The sequence below is a fragment of the Carcharodon carcharias genome, chromosome 2 (genome assembly GCF_017639515.1).
Source record: "Carcharodon carcharias isolate sCarCar2 chromosome 2, sCarCar2.pri, whole genome shotgun sequence".
In the NCBI taxonomy this organism is placed as follows: domain Eukaryota; kingdom Metazoa; phylum Chordata; class Chondrichthyes; order Lamniformes; family Lamnidae; genus Carcharodon; species Carcharodon carcharias.
In genome coordinates this window covers 133,141,762-133,163,758 of record NC_054468.1, presented here as the reverse complement: position 1 = coordinate 133,163,758, position 21,997 = coordinate 133,141,762, and the positions used below count along the sequence as shown (strand labels likewise).

The following is a 21,997-nucleotide window of genomic DNA, read 5'->3' as shown; positions in this document are numbered from 1 at the left end:
TTATCTAACCATTGGCTCTCTATTCACCACAACCTTTCTGCAGCTGCTGATTTGCACACCTGTAGCCACTGGGGTGACTAACTGGTCTTGCTGTTCACAAGCAGATCTGGCAGGACCACATAAAGTACTATGGGATCCTGCTGAGACCTGTTAAAATTGCTCACTATTCCAGGATCACCTGGGAATGCCAATATAATCATCCACCCCTGACTACTTAACCCTACTGTAAGCCAACTTAAACACTCCCCTTTGTCTCCTACACCTGCAACTGTAACAAACAAGGGACTTCTTTGTCACTAAGGTTGAGTCAAGCTGGTGCCTCTGCTTCTTCCCTCCTCCCACTGGGCCAAACTTTCTCTAAAGCAGTCTCTTCCTTGGCCCTCAACATGCATCTTTAGTTTCTATCCTATCTCCCCATATGCCCTCTCTGACCTCACCTTGTTCATGAGACCCACCTCCTGCTTCCTCAATCCTACTGCTGCTTCATTTCATGGTCTCCATGTTAGCTGATGTCCTTAACAACTCAGTTCTGCCTTGAGTTACTGTTCCCCTCTCCTTTAAATTTTCTTTCTTCCTCGCCTCGCCACAAAATTAACCCTTGAGCCCACTGTCCATGCAAGCTACTGCCCCCATGTCTAAACTACCTTTCCTTTCCAAAGCCCTTGAACCTATCATCTCTAAACCCATGCTTATCTTTCTTCGAGCTCCATGTTCTGAGTTGCCCCAAATCTTGCTTTTGTCACAGCCACAGTACCATTTCAGCTTTTGCTAAAGTCACAAATGATGTCCTGTGTGTCTGTAACGAGGATACACTATCCCTCTTTGTCCTGTGTCTCACCACCTGCCTCCAACACCACCCCTATCACCCAGCTGGCGCAGGGATGAAGAATTTCCACCATTTGACAGAATTCAGACTTTGTAGCTATGGAATTCTGCTCTTTTAGTCCCTTTTCTGACCTCTGTCTCTGCAGAGGTGCATTTGAGCAAGATCATGCTGTAAACGTTTTAAGAGAACACGATGCGACTGAGCTTACAAACACAACAGTAAGAAGAAATTGGGCTTTCCTTTTGATTCTAGCAGAGGGAAATGTACCTGTGTGGTTTGCCTTCCCAGTGCAATGTATTGACGTGTGAATTTGTTGGATGTTGTGCTGAAATGTGAGCTGTGGGGTGAGGAAAAAGGGGTTGAACAGTGTGTGAATGTCACAAAGCATAGGAACAGCTCCATGATCGAATAGGACTGCATTTCCTGCCAATGCTGTGCATGCCCTGAGCATGTGTAGTTCGAGCATGTTGCTCTGTGACATAGTTTGAAGTGCGTGATTAGGCAGCAGCCAGGACCAAAGGTGGTGTTGCTGAGATCATCACAGCTGAGAGGCAGCGTCCTTTTAACAGGCACTCAGAAAGAAATGCAAAACTGTATTAACTTGTACTCCTCCATTGTGAGTTATTTAAATTATACATAAATGAAAGACACAGATTTATGTCAAGAGAGTGCACCCTGTCCTTCTTGGGTACCAGCATGCTGGGATGAATCTTAGCTGCTTGGAACCGGAATTCATATAACTAGTTAGTTTGAAAAAAGTGCATTTTTGCAAGGAATAATTACAGAGTTGTCTGGAACAAGGTGCGATAGCAAATCATTAGGTTTCGCTGTGAAAACTGTCTGCCGTCCATAAAGCCTGGAGAAAGCTTATGGCAGCCACAATAGCTATTAAATAAGCAAGCATTGATGGGGATTCCCTGAGAGTGTTTTCTCGTGGAAAGGAGGGAGTCGATGGGGTGAGGAGGAGCATGTGGTGACCCCCATAAATACTGCCCAGCACTCCCTATGGCTGTCAGCACTAGCTGACACTCCCCAGGATCTGCCGAATTTTGAAATTCTCACATGCACGATTCTTCTGACGGCACCACGACTTGCAGCCCATAACTGTGCATATGCAGAGGTCTGATGAGAGGCCCCTTTCAATTGTTGTGCATCTTTGGCCTGAATGGCTCTCTCTGGCTCTGAGCAGTGTGGGTTTAGGGGTTGGGGACAGTTTTGATTAACTTCGTGCCAAATTCGATTTCTTGGTTATAAAGTACTGGGTAGTAGGTCTTTTCTCTACTTGTGCCCTATAATCCCTGTATTCTCTAAAGCTGATTAGCTTTATTGGCCAGCAAAGAAAGTTGAACATGACATCATCATTGAAAATTAGCATAAATAATGGCATTGACAGAAGACATGGAGCATTCCATTTGTAATTTTGTTCTAGCGAACCTTGCAAAGCCATGCAGAATGTGAATTTTAGGAAGGTAGCTTAAATTAGTTTGGAGGTAGTAACTGCCATTATATGTTTAGAGAAGTCGGTTAGTGATTCAAACTTCTTATGTATTTAACAGCAGTTTGTATTTATAAAGTGACTTTAATGTCAAATATTTCACAGGAACAATATAAAACAAAGTACAAATTTGAGCCACAGAATGTGGTATTAGGTCAGGTGCCCAAAAGCTTGGTCAAAGAGTTGGGTTTTAGGGGAGTGTCTTAAAGGAGGAAAACAAGACTGAGGTAGAGGTTTAAGGTGGGATTCCAGAACCTAGGGCCTTGGAAGACCAAAGCTGTTGTCTTTGTTCTCTGCCACAAGACCTGCTCCCTAGCTATTGACTCCATTACTTTCCTTGGAAATGGCCTGAGACTGAACCAGAATGTTTGCAACCTCGGTGTCATATTTGATCCTGAGGTGAGCTTCTGTCCACCTATCTGTGCCATCACCAAGATCATCTGCTTCCACCTTTGTAACATCACCTGACTGCCAACCTTGTCTCAGCTCATCTGTTGAAACCCTCATCCATGCCTTTGTTCCCTCTAGACATGACTCTTCCAATGCACTCCTGGCCTGCCTCCCACATTTTATCCTTCATAAACTTGAGATCATGCAAACCTCAGCTGTCCCTGTCCCTACTCATGCCATATCCTATTCCTCCATCACCCTTGTGATCGCTGAGCTACATCGGCACCCAGATAAGCATTGCTGTGATTTTAATATTCTTTTTATTTCAAACACCTCCATGACTTCGCTCCCCATCTCTGTAATCTTCTCCAGTCCCACAACTCTGTTATCTGCGCTCCTCCAATTCAGGTCTCTTGAGCATCCCCAATTTGCTCCACTATTGGTGACTGTGCCTTGAGCTGCCAGGCTCTAAGCTTTGGAATTCCCTCCCTAAATCTACCCAAATCTCTGCTTCTCTTTCTTCCTTTTAAGACATTGCTTACCTTTTCAGCCATCTGCCCTTAATTGCCTTATGTGGCTTGGTGACAAATGTTGCTTTGTAACACTACTGGGAATAGCCATGGGAAATTTTATAATGTTGAATGATGCTACGCGAATACAAGTTGTCGTCATTTGTTTCTCTATCTTGAGTTTTGTGTTGTCTGCAAACTTCGAAATTATACCATATATGTCCAAGCCCAAGTCATTCATGTATCTTGTTAGGGGCAGTGGTTCCAACAATGACCCCTGGGGGAGATCGCTGTATACCCCATTCCATTCTGAACAACAACGCCATAATCATGTTTTCCGTTCTTATTAACCAATTTTGTATCCATATTGTAACTGCCCTTTTCATCTCATGGGCATCAATTTTATTAACCAGTCTTATGTGGTACTTGATATGTTACAAATGCTTGTGATGAAATGAGGATTTGGAATTGAAGCTTATTTTTAACATTGTATTGTGTAACAGATTTTGTGAAAAATGTCAATTTTTCAATATGCTGTGTTTTAATTTGCCTATGGGCTGCTAACTTGCTCATCACCTTTCAGAATATCATGATTGTACCTCTCTGCATTGCTTGTAACGGGAATAGCAATGGTATCACTTCAAGTGAAAACTGGTCTTTTTTTTAGCAATTCTGTTTTGGGGTCATATAATTTTCATTCATTCAGTTATTGAAAAAGTATTGAAGCAGTGTTTACATTTTCATTTAGTACCATGTCCCCCGACTATTTTTCCAAGCTATTTTTTTCAAGAATATAACTGAATGTAAGGATTTGAGATTTTTCCTTGAAGTACTTGATCTATCAACTTCCATACTTCATTTTCTCCCAATAATTCTGCTCCTTGAGCATAAAAGATCTCTAAGCACAACATTGAAGAGGAGCTGGGAAATTTTGCTGCCATGGCTAATATTCACTCCTCAACCTACACCTCTTAAACAGATTATTTGGTCGTCGTCATGTTGCTGTTTGAGGGACTTCGCTTTGGGCAAATAGTTTGCTACATTTGTGACATTAACCGTGACTGCTTCAAAAGTGCTTTGTTATCTCTAAAGCACTTTATGATGTTCTGAGTTTGGGAAAGTTGCTTATAAATCTAAGCTCTTCATTTTCTTTTGCAGTATTACAGTAAAGTAAATTGGGATTTCTGCTTTGCCTGTTTCTCCTGTTACTTTTGGAGTGTTTCCGTAGACGGTGTTCTTGGAATTCTAAAATTGAATTTTTCTGGTTCTTCAGTTCATCTGTACAGAAGCTGGAGTAAATGCGAGAAGGATTAGATCATTTATTGGTTGAATGGATTAAAGTTTTATTATCACAAGCAAAATGCTTTTGAGGTTTGCCTTGGCCATGTCATTAGAGTACCAAGATTAGATTTTAGTGTTTTCAGAATGAAATTTGGAGATTAAACATCTTCCACCACTACCCATGAAGTTATATGTATCAAAACATTATTTTCATCTGAACAGTTGAAAGGTCATTCACCTTTGTTTCTCTCTCCGAAGATCCTGCCAGCCCCAGAGTATTTCTAGCATTTTCTGTTTTAGACTTATGTTTACTGTTTAAGTCAAGCAACTTAGTAGTTTCACTTTGTTACTCATGTTATGAAAACAACTAGATGCTGTACAGTTTGTTACTTTTTAACTTAATTGTGCTTACTGCAAAAATCAACTATTGCTTTTGTATTCTTGTTAAATAAAATACTGCAGACTCTGGAAATCTGAAATAAAAGCAGAAAATGTTGGAAATTCTCAGAAGGTCAGGCAGCATCTCAGGAGAAAGGAAAACAAGAGTTCTGGGAAGGGCCATCGGCCTGAATTCGGTTTCTCTCCACAGATGCTGCCTGACCTGCTGAGTATCTTCAGCATTTTCTGGTTTAATTCCTATTTAACAAGCTACATTTCCTGTATACTGAAACTTAACCATTATATAAAAAGAGCCTTGGCTGATGTCCAGCAGAACAAATCATTTTACATGTATTTGGGACAAGTATTGGAAACAATTTGGGCTGCACAGACTTCCTCTTTGATTTCTAGAAAGACAGTGAGTTTCAGGCTGAAACTGCCAATTAATTTAACACCAGGTATGGGCAAACGAGATAAAACAGCAGAGAAAGTTAAGTCTAGCCACCACTTCAGTGCTGTTGAGAACAAGATAAACCTGAATTTTTAAGTAAGCAGACTAATTTTATGCTTCTCGGGCTTGTCTGGTGACCTATATACAGATTGAACAGAGTACAATTTAAAATTACATTCTTGCAATTAAACTGCAAATCACAAGTTAAGAATTTGCATAACTGTGAATCTCATTTAAATGGATCCTCAAAATGACTGTTAAACAACTGATAATTTTTGACCTTCCTAGCCCAAAAATGCTTGAGCCAGTGGCTGGAGATGCTTGCGTCTTAATATAGGTAATGAAATCCAGCCTAGGTGATGTTGTGCACCTTCATAGAAATATAATTATCCCCTTTTTCTGGATGTTGGATATTGGGGTAATCCTAATCCTTAACTTTAATACAGGCTAGTGGACTCGATGGATGTTTTGATCTATATTTATCAATACACTGATGCAAACCTGTACATGCAGTAATTGTGAGGCTCATGCTAATTTTACTCTCGAGCAACAAATTCATTGGGCCCTGGTGAAGCTTCCTCTGACTTTTTGCAGTGGTCTGATCAAAACTGAAGAGTTTCTAAAGTATACTGTGCAAGTCAAATTGTGCTACCCCTTTCAATTGAGAGGTAAGCATGGTGATAGTACAGTAAGTGCGTCCATTGTACATTTACGTTTGCTTAATAGTACCATTAGTAGTTATAAACTGCTTTCTCTTTCTGTAGCTTCTCCATTTCCAACCTAACATGCTCGTTAGAAATGCTAGCTGTTTATTATTCCCTAGACATTTCATACACACTTCACCAAGATTGACCTGCAGAATCCTTGCATCTTTCTCTTTTTTAGATTTTTTACTACAGTGAAACCTTCCTTTATTAACAGTTCAGATGTTAATACCTGCCTGTCCAGTAATTAAAGTTCCACACTCTCCATCCTACACTTTACTTGATTTTTTACCTCTACATGTCCACAGTGTGATTTAATCTAGTTTAACCCTCATCTGTCATCCCTACCTCAGTGTTCCCGGCTGCTGGTCTTGAAGGAAAGACGTCTTTCAATTTAATGCTAGTCTGCTTAGAAAAATAATTTTCATGCCGTATATTTAGTTTTTAATTTGAAACCAGACTTTGCTTTTGTCATAACTTGACTCTTCAAATACTCTGTGGACTTCCAACATTTATTACCGACAAACTCCTGCTTTGCATACTTTGTACTCATTGTTTTCTATGTAGCATGTATTCTTTTCCAGAAAGTCAGTTGGTGAAGGCTAAAAATGGAGTTAATCTTCATATTTTTTTTAATACTTGTGCACAGTTGCATTGCACCAACTAAACCAAAAATCACCTGTATCTATTTGTAAGTGGCTCAATTAACGCCCACCACCTGCATATAAATTAAATACTTAATTGTACATACTGTTAACTGTATATTAAGTGGGAAACCTGGAGGTAATAATCTGTTTTAAAATGTTCAATTTTTAAGCCTACTGTACCATTAGGCTGACCTTTTTTTAAAATAGACGATTCTAGTAGTGCACAGTGCACTATTTTGGGTGAATGTTGTTGAACCTGTCCCAAAACTAAAGAATTTTAGAAGTTAATAAATTAACTTTGTCCTAAATTTTGTGAATAGTACATCAAAAGATCCTTGGTTTGAAGGAGAAGGCTAAAATGTTCAAGGTGCTTGAGTTTTGCCATGGGGCCTTGTGTATTAAATTGGCAAAATACTAAATAGCTTTGTCAAGTGGAATGGAGGAAATATACACTACCCCAAGATGCTCTAGCCCAATTCAGGTAACTAGATCAGAATTAGTACTTCTAATGTGCGTGAAGAGCATGCTTAGGAATTTGGATTATTTTATCACCAATGCAAAAATAACTTGCCTGACTTTCATTAGATTTAAGTGCAGAACTTTTTTCTCCGCCGTGCTGCCAGATCTGCTGAGTTTTTCCAGGTAATTCTGTTTTTGTTTTGGACTTCCAGCATCCGCAGTTTTTTGTTTTTGTTTCAGAACTTTTATATCTTATTTAGCATTTTTGGGCTCGTAGAAGGATCCAAAATTATCAATTGTTTAACAGTTATTTTGAGGAGCCATTTAAATGAGATTCACATTTACGCTAATTGTTAACTTATGATTTGCAGTTTAATTGCAAGAATGTAATTTGAAATTGAATATTTGTCTTTAGAATGGATTTCTTAATGATCTAAAAATTCTTAAGTATCTTCCAGAGTAGCGAAACCTGGTTCTTTTAATCTCGGTCGTGCACAAGTGAAAAATGTTTATATCCTTCTGGGTATCTCATTTTTTGAGGCCAAAACAATAAAGACTTTTAGTGAAACTAAAGATTTGTTTAAAAATATTCTTTGTATAGGGGATGGAATATTTGTCTATTGGCATGTTACAGTTGACCACAAGCTGCTCACTGTGCACTATTGTTTCATCTGAAACACTCGGGTATTTCTCTGGCACAGAGGTGCATCTGCTTTTAGTTTGCAGACAAGAAAAACAAAGGGAATGACCTGACTACATAAGCAACGTGCTGGCTAGTAATGATTGTTAGTAACCTTGTCCTTGTTAATGAACTTGTGGTTAGCATGTAAGCTGTTGACAAACCAACATAATATATTTAATTTAATTCCTGGCTCAAGAATATGAAAAACATTATTCAAACTTGCAGATAAGTTGCATTATTTTTGTTTTTTAAAAAGTTGTGATTAATTGAACTGTTTATACATTACCATTTTTTTGATTTAAACCTTAGTTGGGTAGTAACTATTTATTCATGTACTCCAGTCTGCCAACTATTAATTGCTGTGCCTAGCTAGGGCTTTTGTACAGAATATGTTTGTGTCTATTTTAGGTTAGGCAAAATAGATTTTTGAAAAAGATGACTTTTGATTCCTAGTGTGTGCTGAGTTTAATGTATTTTAATTGGGACTAAATTGTTTTGACGTGATTCTGGACAAGGAAAGGAAAAATCTAACCAGGTGAGAGAATCAAATTGCTTGGTTAATCTCATTGTCATTTATAGCCTAGGCTAAAATATTTTTGGTTTTCAACAGATGAGTCCGGTAGCCAGGAGGCTGTAATGAATTCAGACGATGTTCCCATGAAAGAGGCAAGACCGATACAGGTGGTGTTGGCACATGAAGATAATCATCATTTTGATCTCGATGAAAAATCCTTGGAACGACTTCTATTGCAGGAACACATTCGGGACTTGAATGTTGTCGTTGTCTCTGTGGCAGGAGCATTTCGTAAAGGCAAATCATTTTTGTTGGACTTCATGCTGCGATACATGTACAATCAGGTAAGAGACCATGCTATCATTTCTTTTACTTAAAGTCTAAATTGTTTCGAAATGTGAATGTTGAAAATATCTTCAGCCACTTAACAATGACAATTGTATATCCCTATCTGAGTGCTCCCATCAGTTAGATATTTGCAAAGTTTTTGTTTGCAACCAGTTGGTCTCAACTGAAACTGTAGTTGAGTAGCTACTTGTAGAATGCTTGCTGGTTCTTGTCCAAATGCTCGTGGGCACTGAACATGAAATTCATTGCTCTCCATTTAAGCCTGCAGAGCAGTAATGTTCTTCAGGGTAAACCTAGGATAATTTGTAACTTGCTCTACAAATTCACTTTCTCCCACTTTCCTCATGAGTATGAATCATTTACAAGGAAAGGATACCCCTTTCACCTTGTAACTCACAAATCGCAATTCCTGTTAGCCTTGATTGTGACTGTTGATGGATTATTTGATTGCAGAGGACATCACAGTTGATTGCGTTTGTTCATAACTGACATGTATATCTACTTCCACAGGGGGTCATTTGGTGACCGACATGCTTTGGGAGTCCTCTTTAATTAGCCATCCACAACCTAGGCTAATTATATTACCTTTAGTGTCACCTACTGAGAACAGATTGACCCTGGAAGTTCCTGGATTGTGATGATCAAGTACTTGCAAGATACAAATTGGAATCAACTAGAGAAATTAGTCCTTTAAAAGTGTAAACTTATAGGGAGTTGTTTTGAGTAGATTTCAAGAGCAGAGCCACCTGCATGCTTGCTCTCTTTCACTCCTGTTTTTCAGTAAAGATGCCAATTTCCCCCTGCCTGTTAATGTTCCCTCTATGTTCCCTTGGAAATTTAGCAATTGCACTGCCAGCTCTGGCTCAATTAGTAGCATTCCTACCTCTTGACTCAGAAGGTTGCGGATTCAAGTCCCATTCCAGGACTTGTGCACAAAAGTCTCTGGGCTGAAACAAATGCAATACTGAGAGAGTGCTCCACTGTCAGAGGTGCTATCTTTCAGGTGAGACGTTAAAGTGAGTCCCGGTGTGCTCTGTCAGGTGGACGTAAAATTCCATGGCACTATTTTGAAGAAGAACAGGGGGGTTCTCCCCAGTATCTTAGATATTTATCCCTCAATCACCAACAGAAACCTGGGTAGAGTGTGCTGCAGTCAGCCTCGTGGTGAAGCAGCCTAGGAAGAGTGTGCTGCAGTCAGCCTCGCGGTGAAGCAGCCTGGGAAGAGTGTGCTGCAGTCAGCCTCGCGGTGAAGCAGCCTGGGAAGAGTGTGCTGCAGTCAGCCTCGCGGTGAAGCAGCCTGGGAAGAGTGTGCTGCAGTCAGCCTCGCGGTGAAGCAGCCTGGGAAGAGTGTGCTGCAGTCAGCCTCGCGGTGAAGCAGCCTGGGAAGAGTGTGCTGCAGTCAGCCTCGCGGTGAAGCAGCCTGGGAAGAGTGTGCTGCAGTCAGCCTCGCGGTGAAGCAGCCTGGGAAGAGTGTGCTGCAGTCAGCCTCGCGGTGAAGCAGCCTGGGAAGAGTGTGCTGCAGTCAGCCTCGCGGTGAAGCAGCCTGGGAAGAGTGTGCTGCAGTCAGCCTCGCGGTGAAGCAGCCTGGGAAGAGTGTGCTGCAGTCAGCCTCGCGGTGAAGCAGCCTGGGAAGAGTGTGCTGCAGTCAGCCTCGCGGTGAAGCAGCCTGGGAAGAGTGTGCTGCAGTCAGCCTCGCGGTGAAGCAGCCTGGGAAGAGTGTGCTGCAGTCAGCCTCGCGGTGAAGCAGCCTGGGAAGAGTGTGCTGCAGTCAGCCTCGCGGTGAAGCAGCCTGGGAAGAGTGTGCTGCAGTCAGCCTCGCGGTGAAGCAGCCTGGGAAGAGTGTGCTGCAGTCAGCCTCGCGGTGAAGCAGCCTGGGAAGAGTGTGCTGCAGTCAGCCTCGCGGTGAAGCAGCCTGGGAAGAGTGTGCTGCAGTCAGCCTCGCGGTGAAGCAGCCTGGGAAGAGTGTGCTGCAGTCAGCCTCGCGGTGAAGCAGCCTGGGAAGAGTGTGCTGCAGTCAGCCTCGCGGTGAAGCAGCCTGGGAAGAGTGTGCTGCAGTCAGCCTCGCGGTGAAGCAGCCTGGGAAGAGTGTGCTGCAGTCAGCCTCGCGGTGAAGCAGCCTGGGAAGAGTGTGCTGCAGTCAGCCTCGCGGTGAAGCAGCCTGGGAAGAGTGTGCTGCAGTCAGCCTCGCGGTGAAGCAGCCTGGGAAGAGTGTGCTGCAGTCAGCCTCGCGGTGAAGCAGCCTGGGAAGAGTGTGCTGCAGTCAGCCTCGCGGTGAAGCAGCCTGGGAAGAGTGTGCTGCAGTCAGCCTCGCGGTGAAGCAGCCTGGGAAGAGTGTGCTGCAGTCAGCCTCGCGGTGAAGCAGCCTGGGAAGAGTGTGCTGCAGTCAGCCTCGCGGTGAAGCAGCCTGGGAAGAGTGTGCTGCAGTCAGCCTCGCGGTGAAGCAGCCTGGGAAGAGTGTGCTGCAGTCAGCCTCGCGGTGAAGCAGCCTGGGAAGAGTGTGCTGCAGTCAGCCTCGCGGTGAAGCAGCCTGGGAAGAGTGTGCTGCAGTCAGCCTCGCGGTGAAGCAGCCTGGGAAGAGTGTGCTGCAGTCAGCCTCGCGGTGAAGCAGCCTGGGAAGAGTGTGCTGCAGTCAGCCTCGCGGTGAAGCAGCCTGGGAAGAGTGTGCTGCAGTCAGCCTCGCGGTGAAGCAGCCTGGGAAGAGTGTGCTGCAGTCAGCCTCGCGGTGAAGCAGCCTGGGAAGAGTGTGCTGCAGTCAGCCTCGCGGTGAAGCAGCCTGGGAAGAGTGTGCTGCAGTCAGCCTCGCGGTGAAGCAGCCTGGGAAGAGTGTGCTGCAGTCAGCCTCGCGGTGAAGCAGCCTGGGAAGAGTGTGCTGCAGTCAGCCTCGCGGTGAAGCAGCCTGGGAAGAGTGTGCTGCAGTCAGCCTCGCGGTGAAGCAGCCTGGGAAGAGTGTGCTGCAGTCAGCCTCGCGGTGAAGCAGCCTGGGAAGAGTGTGCTGCAGTCAGCCTCGCGGTGAAGCAGCCTGGGAAGAGTGTGCTGCAGTCAGCCTCGCGGTGAAGCAGCCTGGGAAGAGTGTGCTGCAGTCAGCCTCGCGGTGAAGCAGCCTGGGAAGAGTGTGCTGCAGTCAGCCTCGCGGTGAAGCAGCCTGGGAAGAGTGTGCTGCAGTCAGCCTCGCGGTGAAGCAGCCTGGGAAGAGTGTGCTGCAGTCAGCCTCGCGGTGAAGCAGCCTGGGAAGAGTGTGCTGCAGTCAGCCTCGCGGTGAAGCAGCCTGGGAAGAGTGTGCTGCAGTCAGCCTCGCGGTGAAGCAGCCTGGGAAGAGTGTGCTGCAGTCAGCCTCGCGGTGAAGCAGCCTGGGAAGAGTGTGCTGCAGTCAGCCTCGCGGTGAAGCAGCCTGGGAAGAGTGTGCTGCAGTCAGCCTCGCGGTGAAGCAGCCTGGGAAGAGTGTGCTGCAGTCAGCCTCGCGGTGAAGCAGCCTGGGAAGAGTGTGCTGCAGTCAGCCTCGCGGTGAAGCAGCCTGGGAAGAGTGTGCTGCAGTCAGCCTCATGGTGAAAATAGTGAGTGACATCAAGACAGCATGAGAGAGCGGCGGAGAGATCAGAACCAGCGTGAGTGTAGGGAAGCTTCAAAAAGTGATCTCAGCACAAAGGTGAGAGCTGATTGGTGACTAGTGGGTAAGTGTTTTTCTGCAGTTTAAAATAGATTAAGATAAGGAAAGGTAAGGGCTCTAGTTTCTTTTAAAGTACATAAATAATTTAACATTTTTTTACTGTATTAACTTAAAGTAAGGGTTTTTTTTTCAATTAGAGGTATGGCAGGGCAGCTCAGTCCTGTGTTATGTACTGCCTGCAACATGTGGGAAGTCCTAGACGCTCCTTGCGCTCTGACCGACCACGTGTGCAGGAAGTGCCACCAGCTGCAGGCACTGGAGCTCCGAATTTCAGAGCTTGAGCGGCAGCTGGAGGCACTAAGTTGTATCTGCGAGGCTAAGAGTTTTGTGGATAGCACACTTTTAGACGTGGCCACCCCACATATACGGAAGCGCAGACAGAGGGGGAATGGGTGACCATCAGTCAGAAGAAAGGTGTCAGGCAGGTAGTCAGGAAATCCCCAGGGTGCATCTCGCTCGAGAACCGTTTTTTTGCGTTGAAAAACGATGAGAGTGATGGTTCCTCTGGGGAGCTCATGGCACTGTGGCTCAGCTGCACAGGGAGGGAGGAAAAAAAGGGGAAGAGCAATAGAGGTAGGAGACTTGATAGGGGAACAGATGGGTGTTTCTGCGGCCATAGACATGACTCCAGGATGGTATGTTGCCTCCTTGGTGCCAGGGTCAAGGACATCACTGGCTGCAGGGCATTCTAAGGGGGAGAGCGGTGGGACCTGTACGAGGTGCACGGGTTGCACCTGAACTGGAATGGGACCAACATCCTTGCAGGGCTGTTTGCTAGTGCTGTTGGGGAGGGTTTAAACTAACTTGGCAGGGGGATGGGATCCTGAGAGGAGGTTCAGTAGGGGGAGATGCACAGCCAAAATTGGAAGAGAGCAAGTGAGTCTGGAAGGCATAGAAATTATAGGCCAGTTAAGGCACAAGGGAGTTTGGCATGGTTGGATGGTATTTTAAAGCAAGGAGTCAGACGAATTAGGCAGATGAGTTGAGTGCACAAATGAACACTTGGAAGTATGATGTCATTGCTGTCACAGAGACATGGTTGAGAGAGGGGCAGGAGTGGCAGCTCTATATTCCAGGATATAGGGTCTTCAGGCGAGGCAGGGAATGAGGTAAGAGGGGAATGTCATGATATTGATCAAGGAATCAATTACAGCAGTAAGGAGGGATGACATCTTAAAAGGCTCCTCAAATGAAGCCATATGGATAGAACTGAAAAACAAAAAAAGAGCAATCACATTGCTGGGAGTGTACTATAGGCCCCCAGTCAGAGAAATAGAGCAGATATGTAGGTAAATTTCAGAGAAGTGAAAAAATAATAGGGTAGTAATAGTGGGGTTTTCAACTTCCCCAACATTAACTGGATTAGTCATAATGTGATGGTTTAGAGGGAGCGCAATTATTAAAATGCATCCAGGAAAGCTTTTTAAGCCAGTACATAGAAGGCCCTACAAGAGAGGGGACGGTCATGGACTTAATTTTAGGGAATGAAGAGGTATCAAATGAGGAAGCATTTTGCAGATAGTGATCATAACTCCATTAGATCCAAGGTTGTTATGGAAAAGGACAAGGACGGGCTAGAAATCAGAGTTCTAAATTGGGAGAAGGTCGATTTTTAATAAGATCAGGTATGATTTGGCCAGAATGGAGTGGGAGCAGCTACTTTTAGGTAAATCTGCGTCAGAGCAGTGGGACTCATTCAAGAAGGAAATAGTGAGAGTATAGGGCCAAAATATTCCAGTATAGATAAAGGGTGGGATCAACAAATCCAGGGAACCCTGGATGCTGAGGGATATACAGGATTGGCTAAAGAGAAGAAAGGAGGCTTATGGCAGATACTAAGGGCTCAAAACAGCGGAAACCCTGGAGGAGTATAGAATGTGTATGGGACAACTTCAAAAGGAAATTAGGAGAGCAAAAAGGCAGCATGAAAAAGCATTGGCAGGTAAAATAAAGGAAAATCCAAAGTTATTTTACAAGTACATTAAGAGTAAGAGGATAACTAGGGAAAGAGTAGGGCCCATTAAGGGCTATAGTTGTAGTTTTTGTGTGGAGCCGGAAGATGTAGGTAGGGTTCTAAATGAATACTTTGTGTTGGTGTTCACAAGTGAGGAGAATGACATGGGTTTGGAAATCAGGCAGAAGGACTGTGATGTAATTTTAAAAATTAGCATAGAAAGGAAGGAAGTTTTATGTGGCCTGGCAAGCTTAAAAGTAGATAAATCTCCAGGCCCGGATGAAATGTATCCCAGGCTGTTGAGTGAGGCAAGGGAGGAAATAGCGGGGGCGCTGGCAATAATTTTCAATACCCCTTTGGCTGCAGGAGAAGTGCCAGAGGACTAGAGGACAACCAACGTAGTACTGTTATCCAAGAAGGGAGGAAGGGATAAACCAGGGAACTACAGGCCTGTCAGTCTAACCTCAGTGATGGGGAAACTATTGGAAGCAATTCTGAGGGACAGAATTAATCTACACTTGGAGAGGCAGGGTTAATCAATGACAGTCAGCATAGTTTTGTTAAGGGGATGTCTTGCCTGACCAATTTGATTGAATTTTTCGAAGAGGTGACCCGGTGTGTAGATGAGGGCAATGCATTTGATGTGGTCTACATGGACTTCAGCAAGGCTTTTGATGAGGTCCCACATGGGAGACTAACAGAGGTAAGAGCCCATGTGATCCAAGGCAATTTGGCAAATTGGATCCAGAATTGGCTGAGTGGCAAGAAGCAGAGGGTGATGGTCGAGGGGTGTTTTTGTGACTGGATACCTATGTCTAGTGGGGTTCCACAGGGAATGGTGTTGGGTCCCTTGCTGTTTGTGGTACATATAAACGATTTAGACTTGAATGAAGGATTGATATTGATCAGTAAGTTCGCGGATGACATGAAAATTGGTGGGGTGGTAAATAGTGAGGAGGATAGCCTTAGATTACAGGAGTATGTAGACGGGCTAGTCAGATGGGCTGATCAGTGGCAAATGGAATTTAATCTGGATAAGTGTGAGGTGATGCACTTGGGCAGGACAAACGAGGCAAGGGAATGCATGTTGAATAGTAGGACCCTGGGAAATACTGAGGATCAGAGGGGCCTTGATGTGCATTTCCACCGGTCCCTTAAAGTAGCGAGACAGGTAGATAAGGTGGTTAAGAAGGCATATGGGATACTTGACTTTATTAGCTGAGGCATAGAATATAAGAGCAGGGAGGTTATGCTGGAACTGTATAAAATGCTGGTTAGGCCACAGCTAGAGTATTGCGTACAGTTCTGAAATCTGCATTATAGGAAGTTTGTGATTGCACTAGAGAGACCGTGCAGAGGAGATTTACCAGGCTGTTTCCTGGGCTGGAGAGTTTTAGTTATGAGGAGAGATCGGATAGACTGGGGTTATTTTCCCTGGAACAGAGGAGATTGAGGGGGGACATGATTGAGGTGTATAAAATTGAGGTGTATAAAATTGAGGGGCATAAAATTGAGGGGCATAGCTAGGATAGACAGGAAGGAACTTTTCCCCATGGTGGAGGGATCAATGACCAGGGGGCATAGATTTAAGGTAAGGAATAGGAGGTTTAGAGGGGATGTGAGGAAGAATTTTTTCACCCAGAGGGTGATGGGTATCTGGAACTCATTACCTGAAAGGGTGGTAGAGACAGAAACCCTCATAACATTTAAGAAGTATTTGGATGTACACTTGCGATGCCATGGCATACAAGGCTGTGGGCCTAGTGCTGGAAAATGGGATTAGAATACTTCGGTACTTGTTTGAGCGGCGCAGACTTGATGGGCCGAAGGGCCTTTTTCTGTGCTGTAGACCTCTATGATTATGAGAAAACGATTATCTGGCTTTAACCCTGCTGTTGTGAGTGTTTGCTGTGCAGAAATTGGCTGCACGTTTCCTACAGTACAATGACAGTACTTGACTGACGGTAAAATGCTTTGGAATGTGGTTGTGAAAGGTGCTGTATGGTGTGTAACTCTTCTATTAAATAGAAGCACAATACTACAGTTGCTGGAAATCTGAAATAAAGTGCTGGAAATACTCAGGTCTGGCAGCATCTGCGGAGAGAGCAAGTGAACATTTTGAGTCAAATATGACTCTTCAGAACTGAAGGATGGTTGAAATGTTTGCGTTTATGCCATAAAGTGGGGAGGGGGAGGAAGAACAAAAAGGGAGGGTCTGGGATAGGGTGGAGGGTTGGTGAGATTAAATGACAAAGATGTCATGGAACAAAAGGCAAAGGGAGTTGTAATGGTTGTGGTAAAGAGACAAAGCAGTTTAAATGCCAGTATAATGGAAAGCTCTGTGCAAAAGCATAAACATGAAAAAAGAATTCAAACTGGCATATGGCTTCAAAATAAAAGGGCCAAAATGGGGGACAGAGTTCATGGCCTGAGATTGTTGAAGTCCGGGTTGAGCCCAGAAGACTGTAAAGTGCTTAATTGGAAGATGAGGTGCTGTTCCTCGAGCTTGTGTTGAGCTTTACTAGAACACAGAAGCAGGCAGAGGATAGAAATGAGAATGAGAGCAAGGTGGTAAATTAAAATAACATGCAACTGGAAGCTTAGTGCCACGCTTGCAGACTGAGTGGAAGTGTTTCGCAGATGATCACTCAATTTGTGTTTGGTCTCACCAGTGTAGAGGAGACTGCGTTGTGAGCAGTGAATGAAGTAAACTACATTGAAAGAAGTACAAGTGCTTCACCTGGAAAGAGGTGTTTTAGGGCTGTGGATAGTGAGGAGAGAGGAGGTAGAAAGGCAGCTGTTACATCTCCTGCAATTGCATGGGAAGGGTGCGAGGTGTTGGGGGTGACTGAGGAGTAGACCAAGGTGTCATGGAGGAAGCGATCCCTTCGGAATGCTGAAAGGGTTGGGGGTGGGGGTTAGGGTAAGATGTGTTTGGTGGTGGTGGCAGCAGCATGCTGGAGGTGGTGAAAATGATGGGGGATGATCCTTTGAATGTGGAGGCTGATGTGGTGGAGAGTGAGGATGAGGGACCCTATCGTGGTTCTGGGAGGGAGGGAAAAACGGTGAGAGTAGAAGCGCATGAAATGGGTTGGCTGAGGGCCCTGTCAAACACTGTGGTGGACAGGGGGGTGGTTGTGGAATCTTTCGTTGACGGTAAAGGAAGACCTATTAGAAGTGCTGTTGTGGAAGGTTGCATCATCAGAACAGATGCTACTGAGAAACTGGGGGAATGGAATCTTCCCAGGAAGCAGGGTGTGAGGAAATGTAGTCAAGGTAGCTGTGGGAGTCAGTGAGCTTATAATCGATATTTGTCGACTGTCTATCCCCAGAAATGGAGACTGTGAAGTCGAGACAAGGAAAAGAAGTGTTGGAGATGGACCATGTGAAGGTGAGAGTAAGGGGGAAATTGGAAGCAAAGCTGAAGTTTTTCTGTTCTGGGCGAGAGCAGGAAACTGCATCAGTAGTTTTTAATTTGATATCTTATAGTGAGTGTGAAACTGTTGGTTATTCCTTGTAGTATTTATATATAGTGCAAATCAAACCCATGCAATTACTAGGGAGATAAAAATGTATTTCACCCTTTTATACACTTAAATAAGAATGGTATGTAAATGACTTTCCTCTTTGTCTGTTTATAGGTCTATATTTGGAATTTTCTTGAACTAGTGCTTTGCATATTTTAGTGTTTTATGTTCTTTTTAGTGTTCTATTAAAAAATAACCGAACTATACTTGTCAATGTTTTTATGTAGCATAAACATCATTTTCACACTAACCTTTTGAGGCTACCATCCCATAATTTGTTTGCGATTTTAAATGCCCCCATCATAAGGTTTTATTTTTGAATAATTGAAGCTTAGTAGTTCCTCTACGTACTGAAAACAAAATGCAATAGCATGAATATTTCTATTTTTAACTTTGGCTAAATATTAATTTCATGGCTTTTAGCATAGCATTATGCAACAGTTAATTACTAAATTAATCAAAACCGCATACAGATTGTTTCAAGTGGAGGTTTGGGACTGAATGTTTGGAAAACCCCAAGGATAGCCAGAACTAAAGCTATGCAAACTATTGCAGTGTTATGCCTTTCATCCAATTAAAGTTGACAGTAAGCTCTGGCTTCGTATGTAATCCTGGTGTAATTTTATTTGTCTTTGTGCTTAACAAAAGAAACTGTAAACTCCAGGAACTGTTCGAACATTTGATTCTTGGCATGTAGGTATCTTAGCATTTCAGTATGGTATAAAGTTACTTGCGTAGAAGCCTTGGATCAGATTTGATTCAAGTCCCAACTTTGTGCTGTGCAATGTTATGATGTCATGAAAGACTTGTGTACAAACAGCCGCTTTTACTGGTTTGGTGGTTTGGGGCTTTGCTACCACAAAATTTGGCATTAGTGATGCTATAAAGAGGGGGGACACAAATAAAATTTGGTAAACTTGGGTTGTAAATTAGCATATGGTATGATTGCATAGAACACAAGCCAGCACCTTGGTAACAAAGTTTTAAACTTTTAAATTTAGTCAAAAACACTAAAAAGTAGCAATGCTGTTACTCAAATGCTAATAATAATGAAAAACAAGACAGACACGTTTAAGGATTTCTTTGCAATACCATATTTTTTAATAATGCTCAAACATACAAGTATTAACATCAGTGAAAGAGGGCATTTGATTGTCAAACATTTTAAAAGGCTCTACATGTTAGCTTTCAGTGGCTTATGAGCAAGCACACCCTGGTCCCTTTGGATGTCAACACTTCCCAATCTCTCCCCATTTAAGAAATACTCTGCATTTCTGTTTTTTCTACCAAGTGGATAACGTCACATTTTTCTATATTATATTCCTTCTGCCTTGTTCTTGCCCACTCACTTACTCTGTCTAAATCCCCTTTGCATCCGCTTCACAACTCACATTCCCACCAAGTTTTGTGTCATCAGCAAACTTGGAAATATTACATTTTTATACTGTTGCCAGTACAAAAAAAATGCAAGACTTCAAATTACTGTGAATCTCATCATAAAAACACCTGCTAAAAGGGGCATTTTTGGACTTTTTTGAGGTTGTTACTTTTATAATTTTCAACAAAAGCGCTGCATCAGGGCTATGTAGATGTTGTGAGCCCTGAAAACTTGAGGCACGTTTTTCTTTGCTTCTCTGATAAACAATGTATTTCTGACCTAGAAGGTCAAATCTTTAATCTGTTTCCAGAGTAATGTTGCTTTTTCATTTTGGGGAATTGTGGTCATGTTGGGTTGCAGCACACATAAAAACCGAGAATACTGGAAATACTCAACAGTTCAGACAGCATCTCTGTTTCAGATTGATGATCTTTCATCAGAACTGGAAAAAGTTAGTTATCCTGGACACCTGAGCGTAGTGGGTAAGAACGGTTGGAGCCAGGAAACTAGACACCCCGGTTCATTTCTCCTCATTCCTCCTTCACTATATTGCAATGAAGCTCAAGGTACAATACCTCCTTTTTCAATTAGGCAGCCTGCGGAACTTAACATTCACCCCCACCACCTTTATTTGTTTGGATGGCAACTGTTTCTGCTTTTTACATCTCCTCTAGACTCAAGTTTTTGTTTCTTGTCCCATTCCAATCTCCTTTTGCCTTGCACCATCATCCCTTTTGTCATTTAATCTTTCCACCCTACCATTGACCTTTCCCTGTATCTCCACTTCCTTAAAACCTGTTACATCTTTAATTTTTCCAGTTCTGTTGAAAGATTATTGACCTAATGCGTTAACTATATTTCTCTTTCTCTCTCTCTCCCCCCACAGGTGCTGCCAGAGCTACTCAGTACTTCCATCAGCTTCTGTTTTTATTTTAGATTTCCTGCATCTGCAATACTTAGCTATTATGAGGGTTCTAACTGTTTGGCCAGTATCTTGGCCGCAAAAAGGTGAATAAACATGATTCAGGGTTATCTTCCTTGCTCCGCATACTCTTGCTTTTCCTTCCATACGTTGTTGTAATTGGTACGCAGTATAGTATAAACTATAAACTTTTCTCATGTAAAGTGTGGATTAGATAACTGCTCAGCTATTTAAATTTATTTTTTCAGACTCGACAGACCTTTAGTAAGTTCAGTAGCAGTTTGCTCTGGTTGTAAGCAATAACAAAACAACACAGGATAAATTGAATTTTATTTTAGAAACAGCAAAAATGAACTTTTGTTCCATATTGAAACAGTTTAAAATATATATATATTTCTTTAGCTACCAGGTATACGGTTTTGTTTTGTTTTTAATTAAAACCTGACTTGAATAGTCCCAGAAGTTACCTAGTTCCTCATATGCTCTCCATAATAGTTGAAACCAATGAAATTCATCTTGAGAAATGTTAAACAGATTTAAAAGGGAAAATGAAACCAGAGGTGCTTAGAATTAGAGAAAGGTAATTTTCTAATCAATGATGTGGTGTTACAGATGGAAACTGGTTGTGATCATGCAAAATATTTTGATGTCCCCATTTTGTATCTATCTTGAAAAGATTATACTGTACTTCTGAAAAATGTGTTCAGGGATTCTGTAGGAGTAAGTTTTGAACCTCAAATAGAAGTAAACTGTACAGATCTTGTCCCATGGCAATGAAACTGGCACTACTTTTTCATGTAGTGAAAAGTAATACTTTTCAGAAATGTTTGTTATAACATGGAATGTACATAGTTTCTTGCTTTCCTGTTCCATGGTAACTGGTTATTAGAGCTACAGTGTGATTTCACCCATACTTAATCTAGGTAAATGACTTGAAATTAAATACTCTTGTATTCTTTGGCTTCCAGGTCCCATTACAGACTTTTTGCAGTTAGTAACTGTCAAGATGAACCTGGTGGACCTTTTTAGGTTGAAATGAACGCAGACCCATTTTTATTATGTATTCCTAGCAGCTGTTGATCTCAAAGGGGCTAGTACACATTGTGTAACATGATACTAATCACTTGCTTTTATTTATTATCTTTGTGTTGATGTTACAATCCAAATGTCATGAAAAGCTTATTCATATGTTTGGCCTTCACCTAACTTTCATGGGAACCAATGGTATCAGTTTAAAAGTAACTTAATGGGATACTTCCCTTGGGCCTCTTCCCAAGACCCAGCTGGTAAATGAAACTGGCATTTCAGTGGTGTCTTGAGAGGCAACAATGAACTGGTAGCAAATATGAAGTGAATGAGAGTTTGTACAGCGCAGCCTTTTCCTCACCCATCAGAAACTTCCTGATGGTCAGAAAGTATTCCTAAACCCTGCCTAGGATTTAAACAGCAGTTTAAATACCATCAAGTCCTTCAAGGCAATGTGAACAAGCATTTCTGCCTTGGCAACACTGCCATCAATGCCCCAATTGGAATTGCAGAAGGGGAATTCTGTATAGATGTGAAGGAATATCAGTTACTCATCAACAATGGACCTGAGAGTATACATGGTGACTTGAAAGGATTTGACAAAAGTACAGCAGATTTATTACTATGCTGAATTTTTTAGTTCATTGGTCAGTAATCTGGAGAGGTTAGAGAAACTGGTCTTGATTTTCCTCTGCTGTAAAAAGAAGGGAAGATTTGATCATGGTGCTTAAAATTGAGGGCTTTGATAAGTGGAAATAAGGAAAATTGTTTCCACTAGAGTTAATAAACAGAGGATACAGATTTCAGATAACTACCAAGAGAACTGGGGGGGGAAATGGGAG

The 21,997-nt window shown here is 42.8% G+C and overlaps 1 protein-coding gene across 6 annotated transcripts in view; it reads left to right on the top strand.

The window, feature by feature from the left end:
• The window catches only part of atl2 (atlastin GTPase 2), an 89,567-nt gene that overhangs the window by 16,091 nt on the left and 51,479 nt on the right, over positions 1 to 21,997 (top strand). For 5 of the 6 annotated variants that reach the window (XM_041211138.1, XM_041211147.1, XM_041211109.1 and 2 more), the window contains one exon: positions 8,433 to 8,680. In XM_041211138.1, the coding sequence (XP_041067072.1) occupies positions 8,459 to 8,680 (222 nt within the window). In that variant the 5' untranslated portion in view covers positions 8,433 to 8,458. Of the gene's footprint in view, positions 1 to 8,432; positions 8,681 to 17,634; positions 17,694 to 21,997 lie in introns of those variants that run through there. The other variant, XM_041211157.1, reaches the window with a different exon arrangement.